The sequence below is a fragment of the Medicago truncatula genome, chromosome 4 (genome assembly GCF_003473485.1).
Source record: "Medicago truncatula cultivar Jemalong A17 chromosome 4, MtrunA17r5.0-ANR, whole genome shotgun sequence".
Classification (NCBI taxonomy): domain Eukaryota; kingdom Viridiplantae; phylum Streptophyta; class Magnoliopsida; order Fabales; family Fabaceae; genus Medicago; species Medicago truncatula.
This window is the reverse complement of record NC_053045.1, coordinates 43,421,773-43,443,495: the sequence shown is the minus strand read 5'-3', so window position 1 is coordinate 43,443,495 and position 21,723 is coordinate 43,421,773. Positions and strand designations below refer to the sequence as shown.

Below are 21,723 nucleotides of genomic sequence, written 5' to 3'. Positions count from 1 at the left end.
AAACAACCAAGCATCCGAGTCATTGGATAATATATCATTCATATTTTTTTTAAATGATAAATATTAGCGGTTAGTTGTTAGATTATTTTTTTTCATTCGTCTGCGTTTGAATTTTAGAACATTTAAATTATTTTTCTTAGCTCAAATCAATTGAGTTATCCAACCCCATATATTTTCTTTTTTTAGTGTGATATTGTTTTAATTAAAATGTTCTTTCAATAAATTCTTATTAAAACTATTATAAAAACTACTACTATAACATAAACAACTTTTGAACGGTTGATCAAGAGGAATGCTAATAACATATTCTAGCATATTATTTTGAATATATTCTTGTAAGTTTAATTAGCTTTAATAATAGCACTTCTAAAAATATGGTCATTTTTGTTTCCACATGTTTTTTTTAATAATCAAATGGTCACATTAAAATGATATTCTTCAATATGAATCATTTTTGAAGATATATTTTTATTCAAATCAAAATTAAATAGGTTAAAACAGTATTTTTTACGAAAGGTTAATATAATACGATAATTTTAAAATAACGAACGAAATCTATCATATTTATAGATTTTATTTATGTATTTAGTTTATGAGAAATGTGATCGTCGGAACATTGATTAAGGAATCAAATATAATGTTTTCAAAATTTAAAAATTATGTAATCAATGCATTCAAAATTTAAAAAATATATGTTTTCCTCTTTTGATTTCTTTAATCATCAGTGACCCGAAGACGCCGATTAACATAAACCATTTGTTTATTCATCAAAGAGCAAATTGACATATGCAAGGCGCAATCAGGAACGTTGTCTTCCAAAAGTCAACAAGAATTACTTTGTGAGAGATTTTATCACCCAATTAGATAGATAATGAAATCCACTAAAAAGTAGTAGGTGGCAACTTAATTTGACTGCTCTATGTTAGGTGGCATCAATACAATTTGATAACCCGAACAATGGTGAGATGAGAACTGATACAAACAACTTAACCGTTTTTTCTAATACCCGTTCCTTCAGTCCTTCTTATAATATAAGTATTACTAATATCCTTTTGTCTCAAATCACATTTCTTAATTTATCATACTATATTTTCGTTTTTGTTTTGAAAAAACCATATCATTGTGTTTTAATTTAAACCTTATATTATCTTAATTTTTAACTATTAATTGATTTAAACGATTATTGACTGATATCGTTTCGACCATACTGGTCACAAAAAAACTGGTATCGTTTCTACCATAGTTCAATCATGATTGTGAGTCAGAATAAAAAATATTACGGTTGAAGCATTTAAAACTGCAAACTGGTATGGTACCGATCGAGTTTTTAAAATTCTCGTAATGAACAGATGATAATGTGATGGGTCTTGATAACCATTGTCTTTAGGGCACTAATTGTCTTGCTAACCAATGTCCTCAAGACAATGGTTAAGGAAACTAAAAATAATAGTTTTACATTGAAAACTACAATTTTTAAACATTTAAAAAGTTGAATCCATCACTTTTTACCTATTCCCAACACAATATTTTTATTATTGTTCTCTTAATCAATGCTCTGACGACAATGTTTAGTATTTCCCTAATTTAATTAGTTATTTAAGTTAAACAATTGAAATGACGTCCGCTGATCCTCTAAAAGTTGCGTAAAATAACGGTGAATAATTTCTGTCCTTTTTAATAACTATGTTCTTTGGTTTGTTGTTGACACCAATAGTAATAACTTTATTTGCAAGCTAATATAGTATCTAGTCTATCTCTATATACTAATATAAAAAGAAATGGCCCTTGAATTTATCATTTTGCCCCTATAAAGGACAATTTGGTAAATTACTAATTGGTTGAGTTTTTTTTAAGGTTGGCCTATGAATTTCCATTTTTGCCCCTAACCGTTCCATTTAATTTTTTAAGGAGGTTCCATTTAATTTTATTTTTTTTTCAAAGAAATTGTATTATCTTTTTATCACTTATATATTTAATTTCAATATCGTTTAATCATCACAACCTCACAAATATCATAACAATTTTTTTTAATTATTTTTTAATTTATATTTTTAATAACTTTTAATTATTTTTTAATTTTAATATTTTTAACTATTTTTCAATTTTTTTTCTCCCAAATTCAGTTGCTTCTACATTGCCGTTGTGGGAGATTAAGGTATCGTTTGACCCGACTTTTTTCAAATTTCTCTACATTTTCAAGGAGAAGTTAGGCCAAACACAATATCAATTAAGTACTTACTAAAAAAGAACATTTTTTGAACGCATAAAATTGAATGGAATGAGCTTTGACCAGAAGCTGTTGAATGTTACTTTAAAAAACTACTTCTCGACAAATACACACACATACACACATTAGTGTTTAGAGTAATACTTTATGTGTGTCTGGTTTTTTTGTTACGCTACTGCGTATAATTTTTTTTGCTGTTGCATAATGCGTATGATTATTTTTATAAAATTTTGATTTTAATTAAAAGTAAAATTGTAGATGTCTTTTCTTCAAAATTGTAGAAAGAAAACATAATAAGATTTTGTCAAAAAAAGAAAGATTATGGTAGCTTTGGGAGAGAAATTCCAATTAGTTAGAGTAATTTCGTAGAAGACTAACAAATAATCACAAGTTGATTTGGTTAAGAGTGAAATTATAGTTTAGTTCTACTATTGTTCAAATCCAACTTAAATTAACCCTTTTTAAAAAATTTAATCAATTGATAAGAAACGGGTCACGAAAATGGAAAATAGAAAAAAACATTGAATTGGGGTATGTATGATTTAGGTGGCCATAGAAATCTTCTAACAAAAGCAGTAAGCATCGAGAAGTTGGATGATATATGAGAAGCGTGTGCAGAGGAAAGACGAAGAACTGTGTTTTTTGTTTTAATTAACTGCATAGCTATTGATGAAGTAACATAATTAGTTTACATCCAATGGTTATTATTAAGTCCTCTCATCTCTCATAATAACCACTCCTCGCATTTGAAATGCCATATATATATATATATATATATATATATATATATATATATATATATATATTTTGCACCTTTATATTGTAACAAACTATGCTTATCTTTTTCTTATTAAAAAAAAACTAAACATATATGTTTCCAAGACACCAACAAATATAATATCATATAGTATAAATTCCAACATTTATAATAGTAATTTTTTTTAAGAAATCATCGGGCTTCTTCATGAGATTGTCAAGACAATGCCAATTGGGACTAGAAAAAAACTGTGTACGAACATTGTATTGAAAGATAAAAGGTATTATTTTCTAATTTGTCAGCATATAAGATGATAGGATTTTGTATAAGTTTGATAATGACCTGAAAGATGTCTTTCCTTATGCAGTGAGAATATAGTTGATGTAACACTATGGAAAAAAATATTTCGTAGCTTTATCATTTACCATCTATTTACCTTGAGTTCTTTGCTTCCATTTTGTAGTCAATGACAACCCAAATATATGTAACAATTGGTCAGGTTTGAGGTTGCTCATCAACCTACATTATCCGGTTGTTGAGAAGTTTAAGACTTAGTAAGTTTGCATTATGATTTCACAATACAATGTTAGAGTAAATTATTATTTCACAATCTGATTTGATTGGTTTTTTACCATGTTTCTTGAATTGTTGTCGTGACCTTAACACTTCTCAAGCTCAGAGTCAAAGCATCAGTCAGAACTTAAGTCAGAGTTCGGCTTCTTCTCAATGTACTTCGTACAACAATTTTTCCAATCTGTCTCAGGTTATTAGGCCAATTGTTGAATTTATAAACTTAGTCAAGGTCTGCTTTTTTTATGCACAAACATGCTTTGAATTTTTGACGCACAAATTAAAAATACATATTGCATTATTCTTTATTTCATGTGCATAATTTGTGTTAGGATACATATTGCGTCACTATTTGGAAAGCAACTAAATTCAATCCTAACCAGTTTGGATGATATTATAAGAGTTGCACCAAATGTTCGAAGACATCATTGTCAAATGGTGCTAGCTATAGATGCACATGCGAGAGTGATGCTTAATTTCCATCAGTTTCAACAATGTTAATTGGTCAACGGGGTTCATATAATGCACATGAATGCATTTATCTAGCCTTTTTAGGAAGATAAATTAGAAGTCATGATACATTTTCTTTAGCTTAAAATCAGTTATGCTACCTTTATTTTATAAATTATATGTAACTATATTCGCATACGTCTTACCCATGTAAATATTTATTTTCATGTTTAGCATTTTCCAAACGAGGTGTCAAGAACAATTCTGAAAGGAAAGCGCAAAATTATCACTCTCATTGATGACTAGACACAGAGACGGTATAACTGTCACCTCATTACCGACGATAGAGCAAGCTATGAAAATTACTTGGGTGGACAGTGGTTCAATTTCTGCAGATAACGAGTGATGGAAGAAGGTGGTAAACTCATCTTTGATCTCGAAAAGTCACAGAAGAACTTGCAAATTCGAGTTGTTCTAAAGTAGATCTTTGTTGTTGAACTATTTGAACTTCTACTATTTTGACGTATCGCTTTGGACTGTAGTCGTAAACTATCTTGACTTTGGGATGTCATTTGTTCTTTTCATTTTGTCTGATGTAATTATTGGCAAAAATCCCTTTTTGGTTAGTCTATGAAACTTGCAATCTCTTTTATAAACCTAACTATTATGTAACGTTAATCTGCACATTATTGGTTCCTTCATTGGTTCCAATTAGTATCATGTTAATTGTAATGTTGTTTTCCTAATCTCTTGAACAAAATAAAACATGTTCTTTTCCTACGGTAAATCTTTATAATGCGTTGGTAAATGTTTTAGAAATGTACATATATATAACTTCTGATTAACACTGCAATTTGTTTTGTACTAGCACTTCTAAAATGAGATATCAATGACATTTCTAAAAGGAACACGGAAAACAATCACACTCATCGACAAATAAGCTCAAAAAAGGAATAAGTGTCGCTTGATAACGACAAAGAGAACATGTTACAAAAAATACTTAGGTGGCCAATGGTTCAAATTTTGCCGAGAACATATGTTAGAGGTATGTGATAAGTTAATTTTTGATGTTCATGATCCGCACTTTCAACATATCACCTTAACTCTAATCCTACACTAGATTATCTTCACTCACCGATGCTACTTCTTTGCTTGATTTCATTTGATGTAAATATGGGTATCAATCATTTTTTGGTAACTCTATAACAACAACACTCTTTTTTATAATTTTGGATAATATGTAAATTCACACATCATTGGTTCCTTTATTGGTTCCAATTGTTTTCATCCTAATATTATGTCAATTCCTAATCTCATAAACTAATTATATGCTCTCTTAATCAGCCCATATATTTTCTGATGAATCACAATGTTCCGTCGTTTTAACATATTTACTTTCGAATTTTTTTTTATCGAATACGTTATTGAATCCGTGTGAAGCACGGGTTTGTAACTAGTTATCAATGAATTAGCACCCTTCAATAAAAATATCAATGGATTAGCTAGAAGTAGGGGTGTGCATATCAACCAGTTTTAGGCCCAAACCCATAACCATATCCAGTCCACTTTAAAATATCTGGATTTTTTGTAAATGAGTTACCAACCAACCCATTTTAAACGGGTTGGATATCCAAACCGGCTAAAATTCGGATCCAGATTTTAACCATTTCAGATTTCCATTTTCTTTCTCTTTTCCAATTTCCAAATCTGAAAATTCTAAACCTAATCACCAAATTCGCAACCCTAATTCCCCCAAATTGGCAACCCTAATTCCCCCAAATTGGCAACCCTAATTCCGCCCCCTCTTTCTCCGCCGCTGCCGGTTCGTTTCGCTTCCATTCTTCCATTTTCGTTCCTTTCCAATTCTTCCTTCTATTTTACTTTTTATTTTTAATCGAATCACAATTCATGAAATGCACCTATGAATAAATGCTTCAAATGTTAAATTAACATGTGGGGATTCTTTTTCTTCTTAGGGTTGATTGATTTCACTTTTTGTTGTGTGATTGAATGAATTTGGTTAGTGAAGTGGTTATCCAAACCGGTTTTTATCCTAGTTATATTTCAACAGTGTAGTTTGGAATTTTATGTTCAAACAGAGATAGTTAGTTTAATTGGAAATCTTGTTTTTCTATTCTGCATAATGGTATCTTAACATAATATAATAACAATAAAATTTAGGTAATTACTGCAACTTATACAAGGCATATTACTATCTATTCACAGATTACAAAATTGCTTTAATTCTTACAATGTGGCTATTAGCTACATAATTCATGTGCTTATATTTCAAAAAACTGGATTTTGAATAAAAAAAACTGGTTTAGTTCAAAAAACTGATTTTTCTGACAAACCGGTTCTGAACCGGTTTTGAACCATATCCAAACTGGTTGTACTTAAAAACCGGTTTTTAGTGAAGTGGTTTCAGGAACAAAACCAAAACCAATATTTGGTTTTGGTTTTGGTTTGGTTTTAACTTTGCACACCCCTAGCTAGAAGTAAGAAGATTATATATTATTATCGCGTCACACCATGGCCAATCTACATCGGGGTATGCTGTCCCCAGTTCTTATTTATTTAGATGATACATGCACATGCTTGCATTTTTACACACACATTCCACTTGATCATACAAGTAAATGCGATTTATTCTTTCGTATAAATATACAGCTCCTCCAAGTTACTTCTTCTGCTGCTCCTTACCACTTCACTAATGCAAGAATCAAACAAAACAGTATGAAACGTGGAGGTTATTATATTATATTATATAATAAGAACACATGATTCATTTATATACACACGCAGGACAAGATTAAATATGTAATAGTTACACTTACTCTTCAGTTTGTTGGTCCTTCTTCTTGGGCACAGTATCACCCACAAGTGCTGCACCAGCTCCGACAGTACATGTTCCAGCAAATATTGCTGCTATTAGCAATGGAAGCATGGTTGATGTTTTTGTGAAACTTGGCTTATGTTCAGCAAGACGAAGTTCGCTTTGCACAACGCTAATTAATTTGTTGAAAGTGGAAAGTGCGTCTATTATTTTATAAACCTTAACCCACTTGTTGGAGCTACAAAGAATATAACAACAAATATAAATACACTTATTCCTGAGCATGCACAAACGAACTTCTTTAGGATTGGATTCGATCAAAAAATTTCTAAGATGCTTTTGTTAGCCATAAGAAAAGACGCCAGCACTTATAACTGTCGGAAAAATATCTAACCTATCAGTTGTTTATACCACACAATATGATGCGTTAAATACACAATTTGTGTTATTAATTCATGATCCCAAATATTTTTCATTTTATAAAACAAGGTTTTTTTTTTTAAATTATGATAGGGATCACTGATGTTGAGTTTTTAACCGTAGATGATCTCAATCCCACAGTTTATATTTAAAGAATAGGTTTGTTTTAAACAATGTTTAGCTATTACTGAAAATGTGAATGATGTAATTAGATAGCCTGATATTAAAACGTTAAGACTATTCTTGTACAATGTTAATTTTCACATTTACAAAAATATAGCAGTAATATATCTATATCACAAAAATGTGTTTAGATAATGTTGAATCCCCAATACAGAGGGTTACGCTTAAGCCAGTTTGGTACAGCTCGATTCAAACTAAGCCAGTAAGCCATAGCCGTAACAGATAAAACCTGAACTACAAACACCTCTCTCAATTACTATCAGCATAAGCAAGCAGCCGTGATTGATAAATCCTCCTCAAAACTGACCACAAGTATTATGCAACGTATGAATTTAAATATACAAGAATGGTATTCAATTAAAACACAATGGTGATACAATGCAATAGTCAAAGCACTTGATGAGACAATAAACTATCTATACACCCTGACAACATCCCCGAGGCAATCGTAGAAATGAGATATATTAATCTTCTCTTGGCCAGAATAGATAGCTTCTGCAGATCCACCATGCGCACCCTGCGCTGCCATCTCAATCAACATGTATAACTTCTTGATAGGCGTCTGAGGATAAAGTTGAGCACAAAATAGGAGTTAGAATAAGTACAAATATCGCAGCAAATGTTCTCTTCCAACCACTGTTTTCCAGTAGAAAATATTATGCGAAGCTATTCAGTGAACAATTTAACCTCCTGTGCTTGGCTAGAAATTATAAAATTGAGCATACCTCATTGGCAAAAAGATAAAATGGTTACCAAAAAATCGACCAACACCTATACTACTAACAATCTTCACATGGACAAGTAAAAATTGACGAAAAAACTTTTTCTTGTAAAATCATAGGAATTCCACTGTTTTACTAGTAAAGCCAAACTATCACAAAGACAACATAAATGGATGAAGCAAATAAAGGAGTAATGATACATACATTATCCAAAGCATCTGCGGCAGAAACAATATCTTCTTCAGCAAAAACATTCAACTGTTCCAAGACCTGTAATTTTACAAATGGAAAATAGATGTTTAACATATATTTTGAACTACAGTATTAAATTGTTCGTTCGAATTTTGACATTGCAAGTGATACAATCACTTCAATTGTAAAACAATGTGAGACAACTGATATGTTATCAAAAAGAACATAAAGCCACCAACAATAAAAACATTCAAAATCCATATGCCAATAGCATGGAATTAACCTGGGAGCTATATCAAAATGCAGAGAACAAATGAGTTTACCTTCTTTGCATCTTCTTTGTTCAAGGTGGGAACATTGTAAGTTACCGAGAATGTATCAACAAATCCAAGTGACTCCAAGAAGTCCACTTCACTTGTTGTTCCAATAACCATGAGTTTTTTCCCCTGAAAACATAGTAAAAAATGCACATTATTTACAGCAAGAGTTACGTAACATCAAAAAATAATTTGTCATTAATATTTCTAATATTGAAGGTGTGGAGATGAACTCTCAAGAGCTAAACATACTGATTGTACCAATCGCAGAAAAAATGTGCACACATTAAAACTTAAAATACTTAAGGTGTTGCAGATTGAAAACTAATGATGTGCACTTCAGAAATAAACTCAAAGGACAAGGACAAACAGAAACCTTTGGAGGAAGCCGTTTGAGCAGAACCAGCAATGTCTGCGAAATTATGTTTGAAAAACGAGGACCAATGGCCACATACTCCAATAATCTGGATTAGTGTACAATGAAATAGTTAATATTCAAGGAGGAATTACAGATAAGGATGATAAAATAGCAATTACAAATCTTACCTCTCAATGTCATCGAGAACAATGACACTCAAAGGTGACTTGTACGCATCCTCAAAAACCTATTACAAAGCATCAGACCTTAAAATTTACATGATAAACACGCAAGTGAAATGCTAAAATAGTATTATCGATGTAATTGTTAAAGTGCTGAAGAAAATTGAAAGTTAAAAGCATATACTTAGGTCCCGTTTGGATTGGCTTATTTTGAGCTTATATGGGCTTATCCACTCTCATAAGCTTTTTTAAAGGTGTTTGGATAAATAAATAAAAATAGCTTATCATAGTTTCATAAGTTGCTTATGCCATATTTTAATAAGCCTAAATTTTCAGCTTACCCTCCGGCTTAACAAGGAGCTTATGAATTTATGTAACCACCTTCGATTCTCTCTGGATCCACTTTTTCAAAACATATATTTTAATTTTTTTGTTTTTGTTTTTAGAAACAAACATATATTTTAATTATAATGTTGGTTATCTTTGGCGGTGCATGAGTAACAAAATTGCTATATACTTATCTTACCAAAGTAACACACATAACTAAGATTATTTTTTTTTAAGGAAGATTTTTATTATTTTTTTGTTACGTAACAAAATGAAACTGAATAAATAAAACAAACTTAACTTGTCTTTTTTTGGTAACAAACTGTACACTATTATCTTTGATTTTTGTGGTTCGATTCTTTGATTTTTTTGTTAAATTAAAAATATTTAAAATTTCGATAATTGCTAATGTAATGTCAGATCCAAACACTTCAATTTATGTAAGTACTTTTTAGTGTACATATCCAAACATAAATAGCTTATCAAGTATAAGAGCTTATGATGTAAGCTCTAATGTTATAAGCCCTAATGCCATAAGCATCTATATAAGTTGTTTATCCAAACGGGGCCTTAATCGTTGGCTCAATAAAACCTCATTTGCAAGGTAAGTAATCAAGTCTTCAGAAAATATATACATGCAATATAAAATAGGTTTAAAAGAATGGCTCAAAATATTCTGACAAACCTTAATAATCTGAGCACATTTAGTGCTCTCATGTAGACCAATCATTGTTTCAGCTGAAATCTATCAAATTACAGAAGATCAAAGTTAAATTTAGCCTTACTTATTAAGTCAAAAGCAATGCAGATTTTTGGAGTGTAATGCTCAAGGATAGAACTTACTATCTTGACATATGCGAAGTCACTATCAATGCCTACAGTAGCTCCAATTGCGGTTTTACCACTACATAAACAAAGCAGGTTAGATATATGTTATCACAAAAGACAAATGAGTAATGAGTATGAAAATTAACACATACCTGCCACGGGAACCTTCCAGAAGACAAGTAACAAGGGGGCTTCCTTTGCTCACTTTAACTTGCTCTGCAATTAGCATTGCCCTCTGATAAATGTGCTTATGTCGATCACCACACTCCACCATGCCATGGAGTCTGTAAATTCAGAGAGAAATCATAAAACTAACTTTGGTCTAAAATTCTGTTTTTCCTTGATTGATTAAATTCTGTTACAATTAACTTTACATAGAAAGCTGACAGTTACCAGCAGTAGCAGGTCAACCTATAGATGACTGACACTTGTCTGTCACTTGAAAGCTAGCAACAGCTGTCAAGTGCCAGCTAGCCTAACTAGTTCTAAGCCTAACTAACTCCTTCTCTAATAAAGTCTATAAATCAAATAACACAATCATTGTTCACATATAATCCTATCAATCATGCACTGATACTTTCATGAAACAGATAATATTACTTGATTCCTGAAATATCTTCTACAGAGTACATTTTATGTAAATTTTCAGAATACTAATGGGAAAGAATAAATAAAATGAAGTTGCTTAACCCATTTCTGAAAACTGTAAAGCCTTGGGACGAAAAGCAGTACCTGCATCGCTCAAGATCGTCAGTGGAAGCTCCAAATGCAGGAATAACTTCATGGAGTGCATTCAAAAAGTCATCCATCGTAACCTTAATATTTTCCTCCTCCACTGGTTTAGTGAGGTCCTCTAGGCTCAATTGTCTATTTAAGGCATATGAGACAGCACTTTTCACAACACCTTCAAGTTCCGCACCACTGTAGTTTTTGGTTCGAGCAGCTGCACGAGAAAAGAAAAGGTAAACCTCCCATGGTTCAAAAACCATGATTCTGATAATTTTATTTTTCCTCTTTTTTGGTAATATGAAAAATAACATTTACACCATAAATCATAGGTTATGTTTCATGCATTTACATGATTGTTAATAAAGAATTAATATGATAAAATAATTGATCATTTGAATTTAAATATTTCTGCTATTGATTCAGAGGGTTTACAAATGTATATATAATAAACAAAACACAATCCCATATTATTGAATTCAAATCAAAACAGAATGAGCTATCTGAGGAAACTAGGACCCTAAAAAATATATCAAATAATAAATACAAAATACATTAACATGAATAATGTTTTTTTTCATTATTTTATTATTATCATGTTACTAATTGAATCCATTAACCGAAAGTAAGTATTGGCAAATTATCAAATAGAACATTAATTTGTTCCTTTTATTTTATTTTTTTGAAGTAATTCGTTACATTTATGAACTATGACACACAAACACCCCTGATTTTAGGCCAGGACACATGTCATAGACCACATTTAAGTGTCCAATCAAAAACTACGTACGTTTACTTTGCCACTGTACGGACACGGTCGGAAACCATTCCAGCTAAAAGGAACATCTTAAGATGTACTGTACCTATTTTTGATAGTTTTGCTGCAGTAGTTTGTAACTTGTGGATATTTATATTTGTTTGCCTGCGTGTTCTTAATTGGTTCAATTTTTCTTCTAACTTCGATTATTTGAATCATCAACTGTCACCTCTCTTTGAACTTGTATAAAAATGCTGATAAATTATTGAATCTGATATATAGAAATACACACACACACAAGTATGTGTCAGTGTCCTACATTTTGGAAAACAGAGGTGCCTATATTATCTCAAATGACAAGACTGAATTTATGTTTTGTAAATACCTTTGACTCTTGAGAGTTGAGACACTGTTTTTCATACTCAAACCAAAATATAATACAATCTATCAAGCACGGGCATGACACCGGGCAAAACACAGAAACTTTGACGCAACTTATGTCCAAATTATAGGACACATACATGTTATAATTACATAAAATTACATATGGGCATTATTTATAAAATATCTAAATTAAGAATCAAAATGACTAGCAAATGACCACCGAGATGGAATGAAGATGAAGACCATACCAGGTGAAATAGGGGAACGGAAAAGGGAATCAGAAGAATGAAGCACGAAAAGAAAGATTAAGACCGGAGAAGATAGAAACGTGTGTATGCAGGAAGAGATTTTTTTTCAAATGCCTAGTTAAACTACTGCTTTTGAAAATATGTTTAATGAGTGAGAGGCATTTTATATTAGATATCACTTGAAAAAATGTTTATAACTGAGATATGACAGATTTTGTAAGGATGAATTAAGACCAGTCCATTCCTACGATGGTATCAAAGGTTATTCAAGATTTGTTGGGTCACCCTTTATCGAGCCATCACGCTCTAGATGCCAATCCTGGGCATGAAAGAGGTGTATTCAGATGTCCCACATTTGATTAGATATAGCCTGAAAATATGTTTAATGAGTGAGAGGCATTTGTCACCTTACAATCCAGTTTTGTGATGTTGAGTTAGTTCCAACCAAAATTTTAAGACTTGTAAAAGTTTTTTTCTTTTCTTATTTTTTTACAAGAAAAAAAAAATGTAGATGTGTCTGTTCTCAATATAGTCGTATCTGAAGAGTGTCTAAAGGAGTGCTGGAAGTGAAGAATAAAAAGACATTTTTGGGGATACTTGTTGGACACGTAAGTTCAATTCAAAATACATAAAATCAATTCTTATCCGGCAAACATCTATTATTTAACTCAACTATTTCAACAAAAGAAAATAGCGAGATTGTGCTTACTCAGTTTATGATAGATGAAAAAAATTCCTTCCGTCACAATTTTATTTAAAATTCAATAACATTTTAGGAAACAATATTTGATAGTATAAAGTAAAGACTAGTGTAAAACAAAATTCTAGATAAACTAGATGTGACTCTCAATGAAGCAAAGATAAAACAAGAAAGTCACCATCCCCATGTTAGAAATAACATGCAAGTGTGACAGAAACAAAAGTGTAAAGTAATTGGTCACCTGAAATCTGTTCCGTCACAAATACAATGTCCAAGCCTATGTCAGTTCTGTTTTAGGTGATTTGAAATCAGTTAAAATTAAAAATTGCACATATTTATAAACTGTTTTCAGTTGAAACATCTCAGAACCAGTTTTTAATTTGCCAGACTCCACCTCAGTTTGCATGTGATAAATGAAACTAACAAGATCTAACAAATATATCATGTTATAATACCCCTCAGTAAGGAAATATTCTGCTAATGCAACTAGGAACCATAGTCATCCAATTTTTTTATTACTTTATTAATAATAGCAGATGTATATGCATGTGTAAAAAGATTATGCATCACTAAATACATACCAAGCTCTTGAAGGTTTATATCAGCAACTAGGAACCATAGTCATCCAATTTTTTTATTACTTCATTAATAATAGCAAATGTATATGCATGTGTAAAAAGATTATGAATCACTAAATACATACCAAGCTCTTGAAGGTTTATATCAGGAGCTAGAAAAGAATTCTCTTTCATCTTGTTAGTGTGAATTTGAAGAATTTGCAATCGACCATTTTCATCAGGGAGGCTTATCTCAACCTGGACTTCCAACCGCCCTGGTCTACAAGACATAATAGTAGGTGGTAAATGACGAAGATATGCACCACATGCACACAGACATGTAGCTACTATAAAAATCATTACAAGTATCAGAATTAAACATGAGAGTTAAGCATCTGCATGGTGATTAAGTTTATCAGCTCTGCTCTAAATTAAGAGATGATTGCTTCCCCTTATAACTAATAATATTGTATATAATATAAACATGAAACATGTGTAGGATAATTAGTCACATAGTTTTCCTCAAACTCTTTTGAACACCAATAGGGAGACAAAAAAAGATATAGACTAAACCGGTAAGAGATTATATGGTCTACCATTGGACTCAATCCATGACTGGCATCATTTGATCCCTGTCGCAAACCCCACCTAGTGAGAAAAGGGTTGTGGTGGTTGTTGTTCTTCTGTCTTAATTCTACATGGTATCACTGGTATGACATTCCTTTGAATCACTATGTTTCTACATTAACACTAGTTCCAAAACTCTAATCTCAAGCAAACAGCCGCATCTCCACCAACTAGTCAGAGCGAGAGATTATAGGTTATAAATAATAGGACGGAATGTTGGACGAACTTGTGTTGAGTATTTAGGGAGGGAGATTTTAAGGTCTCTTGAATACTTAAGAGATTGGTTTGTAATATAGTATTATGTTTGCATTCTCATCTTGTTGTGCACTGACTGGGTACCCCATCGGTACAACCATGGAGCAGGGAACTTCCATCTATAACACATATTTTCTTTCAATATTATAAATCAGCATATGTCAGTAAATTAATCTCATGGTGGATTAAGAAAGAGAAAATAGTTCCTGGATCCAATTGAAGGGCCGTGTATCATGCTATGGCGGTACAAACCTAGGAACTCAGCAATTATTTTAACAACTCAAGTTGGGAGGCATTGTGGAAAAGACTATTTTTTAACAACCAAGTTGCATTACATATTGCTTCCAATCAAATCTTTCATGAACGGACCAAACACAACCCCACAAAACCGACTTGTACAGTTGCCCAATGGATCATGGACAGACTCTAATACCATCTTAGATTTTGTAGTTGGGTCTAACACAACCCCACAAAACCAGCGTGTAAGGTGAGGACTGCCCCCACTTATAAACACATAGCCAGGCCATATCTCATCCAAATGTGGGACTATTCAATGGTAACAAAATTCACACACCGGTAACTGTCGGGCAATTACAGATCTAATAGATCTATTAACTTGTTATGGTCCAGAAAAGAGAGTGGAGTGAGTATTTTGATCAAGGGGAATTCCCCTTCACAACTGCAAGGCAGTTACAACCGAAACGGTAAACAGAATTTGGAAATTGAACGCCCCTCAGTTTCCCCCTCTTACTTCTATTTATACATGTCTAGGCTTCCTAGGGTACACTATTAACTTGGGTACTCCTACATTCCTAACATAACTGCCCTATAAATCTACTCAGATATCTATGAGCAAATTCACTAGTGTATTCTTAATTCTCTCCCTGATTTATTTCATTCGCTATTATTTTCTTGCATTTCCTCATTTGCTCAACATCTAACATTATATAAAAGCATTCAGATTGGAAGTAGATTTGACGACAAATATAGCGTACCCATGTTAACTGTTCATATTTTTACTTTCAGGAAGAAAAATAAATATTAAGATCTAGAACAGAGGAAGGAGGTATGGTAATATAGATACCGTAAGAGTGCTTCATCAAGCATGTCTCTTCTGTTGGTCATTCCAATAAGCAAAACATTGTTTAGTGATTCCACACCATCTATCTGCAAACCAAGTAAAACCTCTTACTATTACTGATGACTATATATGCATATTAAAAAAACTTTTAAGATTTAACACTTTCACGGACCTTGGTAAGAAGCTGGTTCACAATGCTATCATGAACCCCCGTACCATCTTTAGTGGAGCCTCTGGACTGCACAAGACATGAAGAGAAACATATAGCACAGTTTGGATTAACTTCTGGTATATAGGAACTTTTCAATTCACATAATTATTTTATTCATTACTGACCAAAATTTAAGCTTTTATCAGTGGTTAAGAGATCTTCAGAAATGTTGAAACATAGAAGCTCATTTCAAATTATGCAAGTTATTAGATAGAAGACTCATAATCAATGTAGGATTATTTCAATTTCATTTTCCTTATTTTGTGTGGAAAATATTATCAAAATAGGCTCCTATGCATCGTATCAGAAAATTCAATCACGGTATAGCTTTAAATGCAATGATCTACTATGCATGGTATCAGAAAATTCAATCACAACGTAACTTTAAATCCAATGCTAGTGATTACTTAGATAATTACATGCATTATTTTCATATCCCAACATTGAAATGTGATCACTTTCCCTATGTTCATGGGTGCTACCACTGGTGGAGTTGGAGGAATAAGGGTGCTCATGTTGAAGATTTTGTGAGGCCTCCTTTTCCTTCCCAGATAATCACTCAATAAGTTTCAATCATACGAGGGCCAAGCATATTTTTCATCCATGTTACATTTGTACCAAAGCAGAGGTGACATTTAGCTGGAAGGCGCCTAGGCATGGGTGGCCTCGAATAAACACGGATGGTGCCTCGAGTGGTAATAATCTGTCAGCTGGCTGCAGAGGTGTTATTGGGATGATAGAGGTTGTTGGATGTGGGGTTTGTCAAGCCTCTAGGCTCTATGTGTGCTTACGTGGAAGAGCTATGGAAGGCTTACGAGGGTTTAGATTTGGTCAAAGTGATAGGCCTTCAGCTATGGAGTTGGAGTTGGTTGTTATTAGAAGCTTGCAAGGTGGCTCATTGGGTAGTATCCAAGGAAGAACTTTGCCGATGAAGATTAGAAGACTGCTGGAGGCTGATTGGAGGGTCTGCATAAATCATATTTATCGAGAGAAAATTATGCTTGCGGGTGGTCTTGCCTGTTTAGGGTACGAGTTTGGAGAAGATTTGGTGATTTTTGAGCATCCTCCTAAGATTAAGCAGTAGGTGGCTGCTGATGTGTTAGGAGTTTGTACTCCTGGTTTGATTCTTTTGTAGTTTCTCTTTATTGGGCTTCAGCCCCTATTATATATATATATATATATATATATATATATATATATAGAGAGAGAGAGAGAGAGAGAGAGAGAGAGAGAGATTCCACCATTTAATAGTATGTTACTTATCAACAATAATTAACAACTCTCTCAAAAAAAAAAACAATAATTAACAAATTGACTATAGCAACACAATAGATAATTGGTGTTGAGATAATGTTTGAGAAACCCCGTACCTTACAGATAGCATCAATTTCATCAAATATAATAACATGTAAATCACTTTCATCACCTGGAAAACAGAGGAAAAAAAAAAGTGAATTATCTTAAACTTGAACTTAAAGAACGTGCGATGAATGTATATTCATCACCTAGGTTCCTCTGATCCTGTTCAGCATCGGCAAAAAGGTCCCTCACATTCTTTTCAGTTTCACCCACAAATTTGCTCAAAACTTCAGGGCCATTTACAATCTAGTACAGGTAAGAAAAGAAAATATAAGATTCATCAACCACCAAAAAGATAATAACCAGATATCAACCTATAGAAAGCAAAGCACGTATTTCCCATCCACTTTTAAAATTATTATAGCATATCAACCAGTTAACAAATCTAAACCAAACAAAAAAATTATGATTTCAAAAAATCAAGTTAGTATAGTATAGAAGGCATAAAAGCATGGTGAGAACTGATAATATGCCAGCAGAAAGTTACACCTACCCAAGTAAGACTCGTGCAGGGCATAGTTAATGAAATAAGCAAGTGTTGACTGCAAGTAAAAGGATTTGATAATATTCTTAAATCAAGCCATATTAATTTATGTGACAACACATGAAAACGATCATGTAATGACAAGTTTGGAATAAAAAATTATAGTGGATAAGTTAAAAAGTACCAAATCGTAAAACATTGAAGAAAAACGTATTCCAAGGCAAATACTGGTGCACTATGAAAAACAGTTAGGAGAGTGAAAAATCATAATTAAAAAAAAGGATATTACAAATATTATATCTATATTAACCACTTAAACTGCTGCTGATTACATGTGTAATAGTTCAAATAGATGCGCATATTCAAATATATTACACGAGTATAACGAGTGGTTTTCAAACCTTTGGTTCCTTGCCATTCAAAATTTTTCCAATTTGACGTGCCATAAGAGTCTTTCCAGTTCCAGGAGGACCATAAAGCAGCATGCCCTTCACATGCTTGATCCCTAATCTGAAACCTCAAATGCTTCCAGGTGAGAAGGTGATATGTCATAAAACAGTAGATTAAATGGACCACAGTATCAGATCTATTACTTAGATGTCACATGGGGAGGGAAAACACGAGATGCAAAAGCTCTTCGAAATATATCTGCAAACTCTGCACCCAGGCCACCAATACCCAGAGACTCAAGGTTAAATTCTTTCTGCTTAAAAATGTTGCTAGTAGTAGATTCGCGCTGATTGATAATCTGCAAAGCACAACATAAACAGGTAAAATTTTGCAAGGATAATAATAATAGTTAGTAGAGTGGTGTTAGGAAGTTTTTCCGCCTACTGGGAGAAGACTTGGTTGTTCTTAATAGAGTAAAGTAAAGAAGTGACATTATTTTGCATAGCAAAGTGTTAACTATTACCTCACATGGAATACATGTAAAAATTATCAATTACCTCACATTGAATACATGTAACAATGATCAAACTAAATTACTGGACTTCGTTACTAAATGATATATAGAAGATATTACCAAACAACATTCTGTATGAACAGTCTAAGATCAAGGTTGGCCAAACATTACCCAAATCAAATCAGTAAAATTAAGCATCATGGGATAGTTAAGTTGTGTAAGCATTTGGAATGTGTCAAGAAAGAACTGAACAGTGGTTTAAATGTCAAAAGAAAATTAGGAAACTCACCTTAATTCCACTATCACGTGATGCTTCAAAAGCTATGAATGTGTCCTCTGAAATCATCCCTCTGTCAATAGAACTAGACCTTTGTTGGCCCTCAACAGTAACTTGACTGACTGTAAAGCTATAATTATTTCCCTGATGCTCAAATAACACTTTCTGCCCTGCTGTCATTACCTGAATTTAATAAGATCCACATTAATTTTTTTACAATTGGATATAGTATAATCAAACAAACAAGAGGAATGTGTGTGATGAAAGAGGATGGTTACAACAGAATAACATGCTTAATGAACATTAGAAAACAAGTTTAACTTTCATCCAGCTCATATGCAATCCCCCTGATTCATCTCCTTCAAGAAACTAAAAAGGTTACCCCTGAACAAGAATAAAAAATTGTTCTCCTATAACTAAGATCCATGCATTACTCACAAAGGAAAGGCTATTAGATATCAATGTCATGAACAAATTAAAGTTTAAACCGGCCAGGAAAATCAAATTAGAAATGGTAATAGTTGGCTTAGCACAATAATTTAGAACTATAAATCATTGATTAATTAAATTGCACTACTATGGACTACACATCGTAACATCTAGCAACTGTATGGCAATGTCTATGTTCATGTTTTCAAAAAGTAACCAACACTGGTAGTTAACGAAAGGGCAAAACTTGCCCTGTGAAAAACCGTACCTGCTTTATAAACCTCTTTCGTAGTTGCTTGGCAAGTACTATAGCATCAATCTACAAAACAAAGCAAAATCAACAATCTTAATTACAAACCACTCTAATCAACAGAAAATTAATGACAACCAAATGAACTTGCTCAAATACACATAAAAGACCTGTTCATTTTTGTTTCCAGCCTTTTTAATGAATTCCAATTCAAGTTGCAGCACTGCCAGGTTGAAATTTTCAGGCGGCACAAATCTTAAACCAACATAATAACAAATCAATTCATGCGCAAAATTGATACTCAATGCTAATCAGCCAAAACACAAACTACAACGAACTAACCGCGTCACAGGTACAGATTCGGCAGCAGAAACTCTTGCACATCGACGTTGAATTGAATTCAACGCAATATGGCCTCCACGTATGCTTTCATGAGCTGTATTCTCTCTAAGTTAAGGCTACAAATACAAAATCACCAGTTCGTACGCAAACTCTGTAACACACCGGCACTTCTGATAAAAAAATGTGTCCAGGTGTCAGACACAACACATCTGAATACATTGAATTATGTCATTTTCTAAAAAAATAATCAGTATCGGCATGTCAAGTTTGTGTCGTGTCCGGAGTCTGTGCTTCATAGTACACAAATCATCAACATTCATCATTGTAATGAATCATAATATATTAAATGAAATTTTAAATCTAAGCTAATGAATCGAACAACGTGAATTAAATAAAAAATAAAATAAACTGGTGAATGAAGGATATGAGATAGAGAAAACGAAGGAATCGCCGATGGAAGCGAGGTATAGATTATCGTGACCGGGGACGGCGAATTTAGGAAGATCGGAGGCGGAGATGAAAGCGAGGTTGGTTAGAGCGAGTTCCTGAGATGGCGTATTGGTGACGATCATGTCGATCGAAGCAGAAGAAGATCCTAAGAATCGACCCGCCATTGTTGCGTTGAACCAGATCTTGCGTGTAGTTGCTTTTGCAGAGATCAGAAGATAATGGAAATGGCGTTGCCTGGGCGGGAGAGTGATGAAGATGATGATGCAATAATAAACCGATAATGCTAATACAAGTATACAACACAACATATATACGTTTATCTTTTATTATTATTGACCTAGAACACAAAATAACTTGGAAGTTGAATTCAAAAACTTATTAGTTAAGTATTAACAAAAATACTTAGGAGTTAAGTATTAACAAAATATTTTTTGTTGTCCCATTATTATGAATGAGTAACCAAAATAGTAATTATAATTTCATTTTTTAACCAAAATAGTACTACGTAGTTAATAATTATCCTTTCTTCTTCCCCTAAAAAAAAGTTATCCTTTCTTCTTCTTTTTGACAATAAATATTATTCCTTTCTTCTTTTACATGTTTTGTGAGGAAAATTTAAGAAAATGTTCTAGCTTTAGTATGGTGTATAGTTAAAAATGTAATATAATAATAGATTCCTAAGTTATTAGGTACATATTAAATTTTATTTTTTTATTGAAGGTGCAGATTATTTTATTATAACAGCGAAAAATGGTTGCTTAATATGCCCTCAAATTTGTTTACATTTAAAAAAAAATGATAGAGAGTTACAACTTGCCAGGAGTTACAGCTCGATCAACTGAGCAATTTGAGAAGTCTAATAAGCAATCATCGTAACATGTTATTTTTAAGGGGTAATAAAAAAATGGATAATATGTCATCATGAGCTTAACTCATTGGCAGGAACATTGCATAATGTATGTAGTTGGTAGGAACAATTTGGCAAGTTAGGATCCTCTTTGGAGAGATAAAGACCTAGTGAAGTTTGAAAAAAATATATATAAATAATTAATGGTAGCGGGACTCATTTAATGGTATGAGAGGATCTATTTCTCTCACTAAATAACATTCTCCATTTATTTTAAACAAATGGAGAGGATCCTCACTCGAATTTGACACAATATAACATGATGTAGGCTTCTTCAAAAAAAAAATGATGTAGGTGAAGGTGTTGAATTGATTTTTCTATTCTTGTGTGCGTCAAAGAAATCTTTTTATGTGATTGGAAGTGACAAGTGAAATGAAATCAAATAACACATTTTGATCTTGATGCG

At 32.5% G+C, this 21,723-nt stretch overlaps 1 protein-coding gene across 1 annotated transcript; it reads right to left on the bottom strand.

Moving 5' to 3' along the window:
• Window positions 1-7,444: 7,444 nt before the first annotated feature.
• On the bottom strand, window positions 7,445-20,742 carry LOC25493173 (vesicle-fusing ATPase). The gene is made up of 21 exons (XM_024781514.2): window positions 20,387-20,742; window positions 19,961-20,056; window positions 19,789-19,873; window positions 19,637-19,687; window positions 18,952-19,122; window positions 18,352-18,506; window positions 18,160-18,268; window positions 17,421-17,520; window positions 17,286-17,341; window positions 15,877-15,942; window positions 15,708-15,790; window positions 13,888-14,021; window positions 11,102-11,312; window positions 10,522-10,653; window positions 10,385-10,445; window positions 10,227-10,286; window positions 9,221-9,279; window positions 9,051-9,138; window positions 8,681-8,803; window positions 8,370-8,435; window positions 7,445-8,005 (listed from the first exon to the last, which is right to left on the bottom strand). Exons 1-21 carry the CDS (start codon window positions 20,716-20,718, stop codon window positions 7,856-7,858), a joined length of 2,388 nt encoding a protein of 795 aa, XP_024637282.1. The 5' UTR covers window positions 20,719-20,742; the 3' UTR covers window positions 7,445-7,855.
• Window positions 20,743-21,723: the final 981 nt, after the last annotated feature.

Excerpts from the sequence above, each read along its gene's own strand:
- LOC25493173 (XM_024781514.2), bottom strand. The coding sequence starts at position 20,718 with ATGTTGTGTTGTATACTTGTATTAGCATTATCGGTTTATTATTGCATC. Across the intron at positions 17,521-18,159 it reads TGAATGGCAAGGAACCAAAG|ATTGTAAATGGCCCTGAAGT; the intron begins GTTTGAAAACCA and ends TACCTGTACTAG. Across the intron at positions 8,804-9,050 it reads TCAAACGGCTTCCTCCAAAG|GGGAAAAAACTCATGGTTAT; the intron begins GTTTCTGTTTGT and ends CTATGTTTTCAG.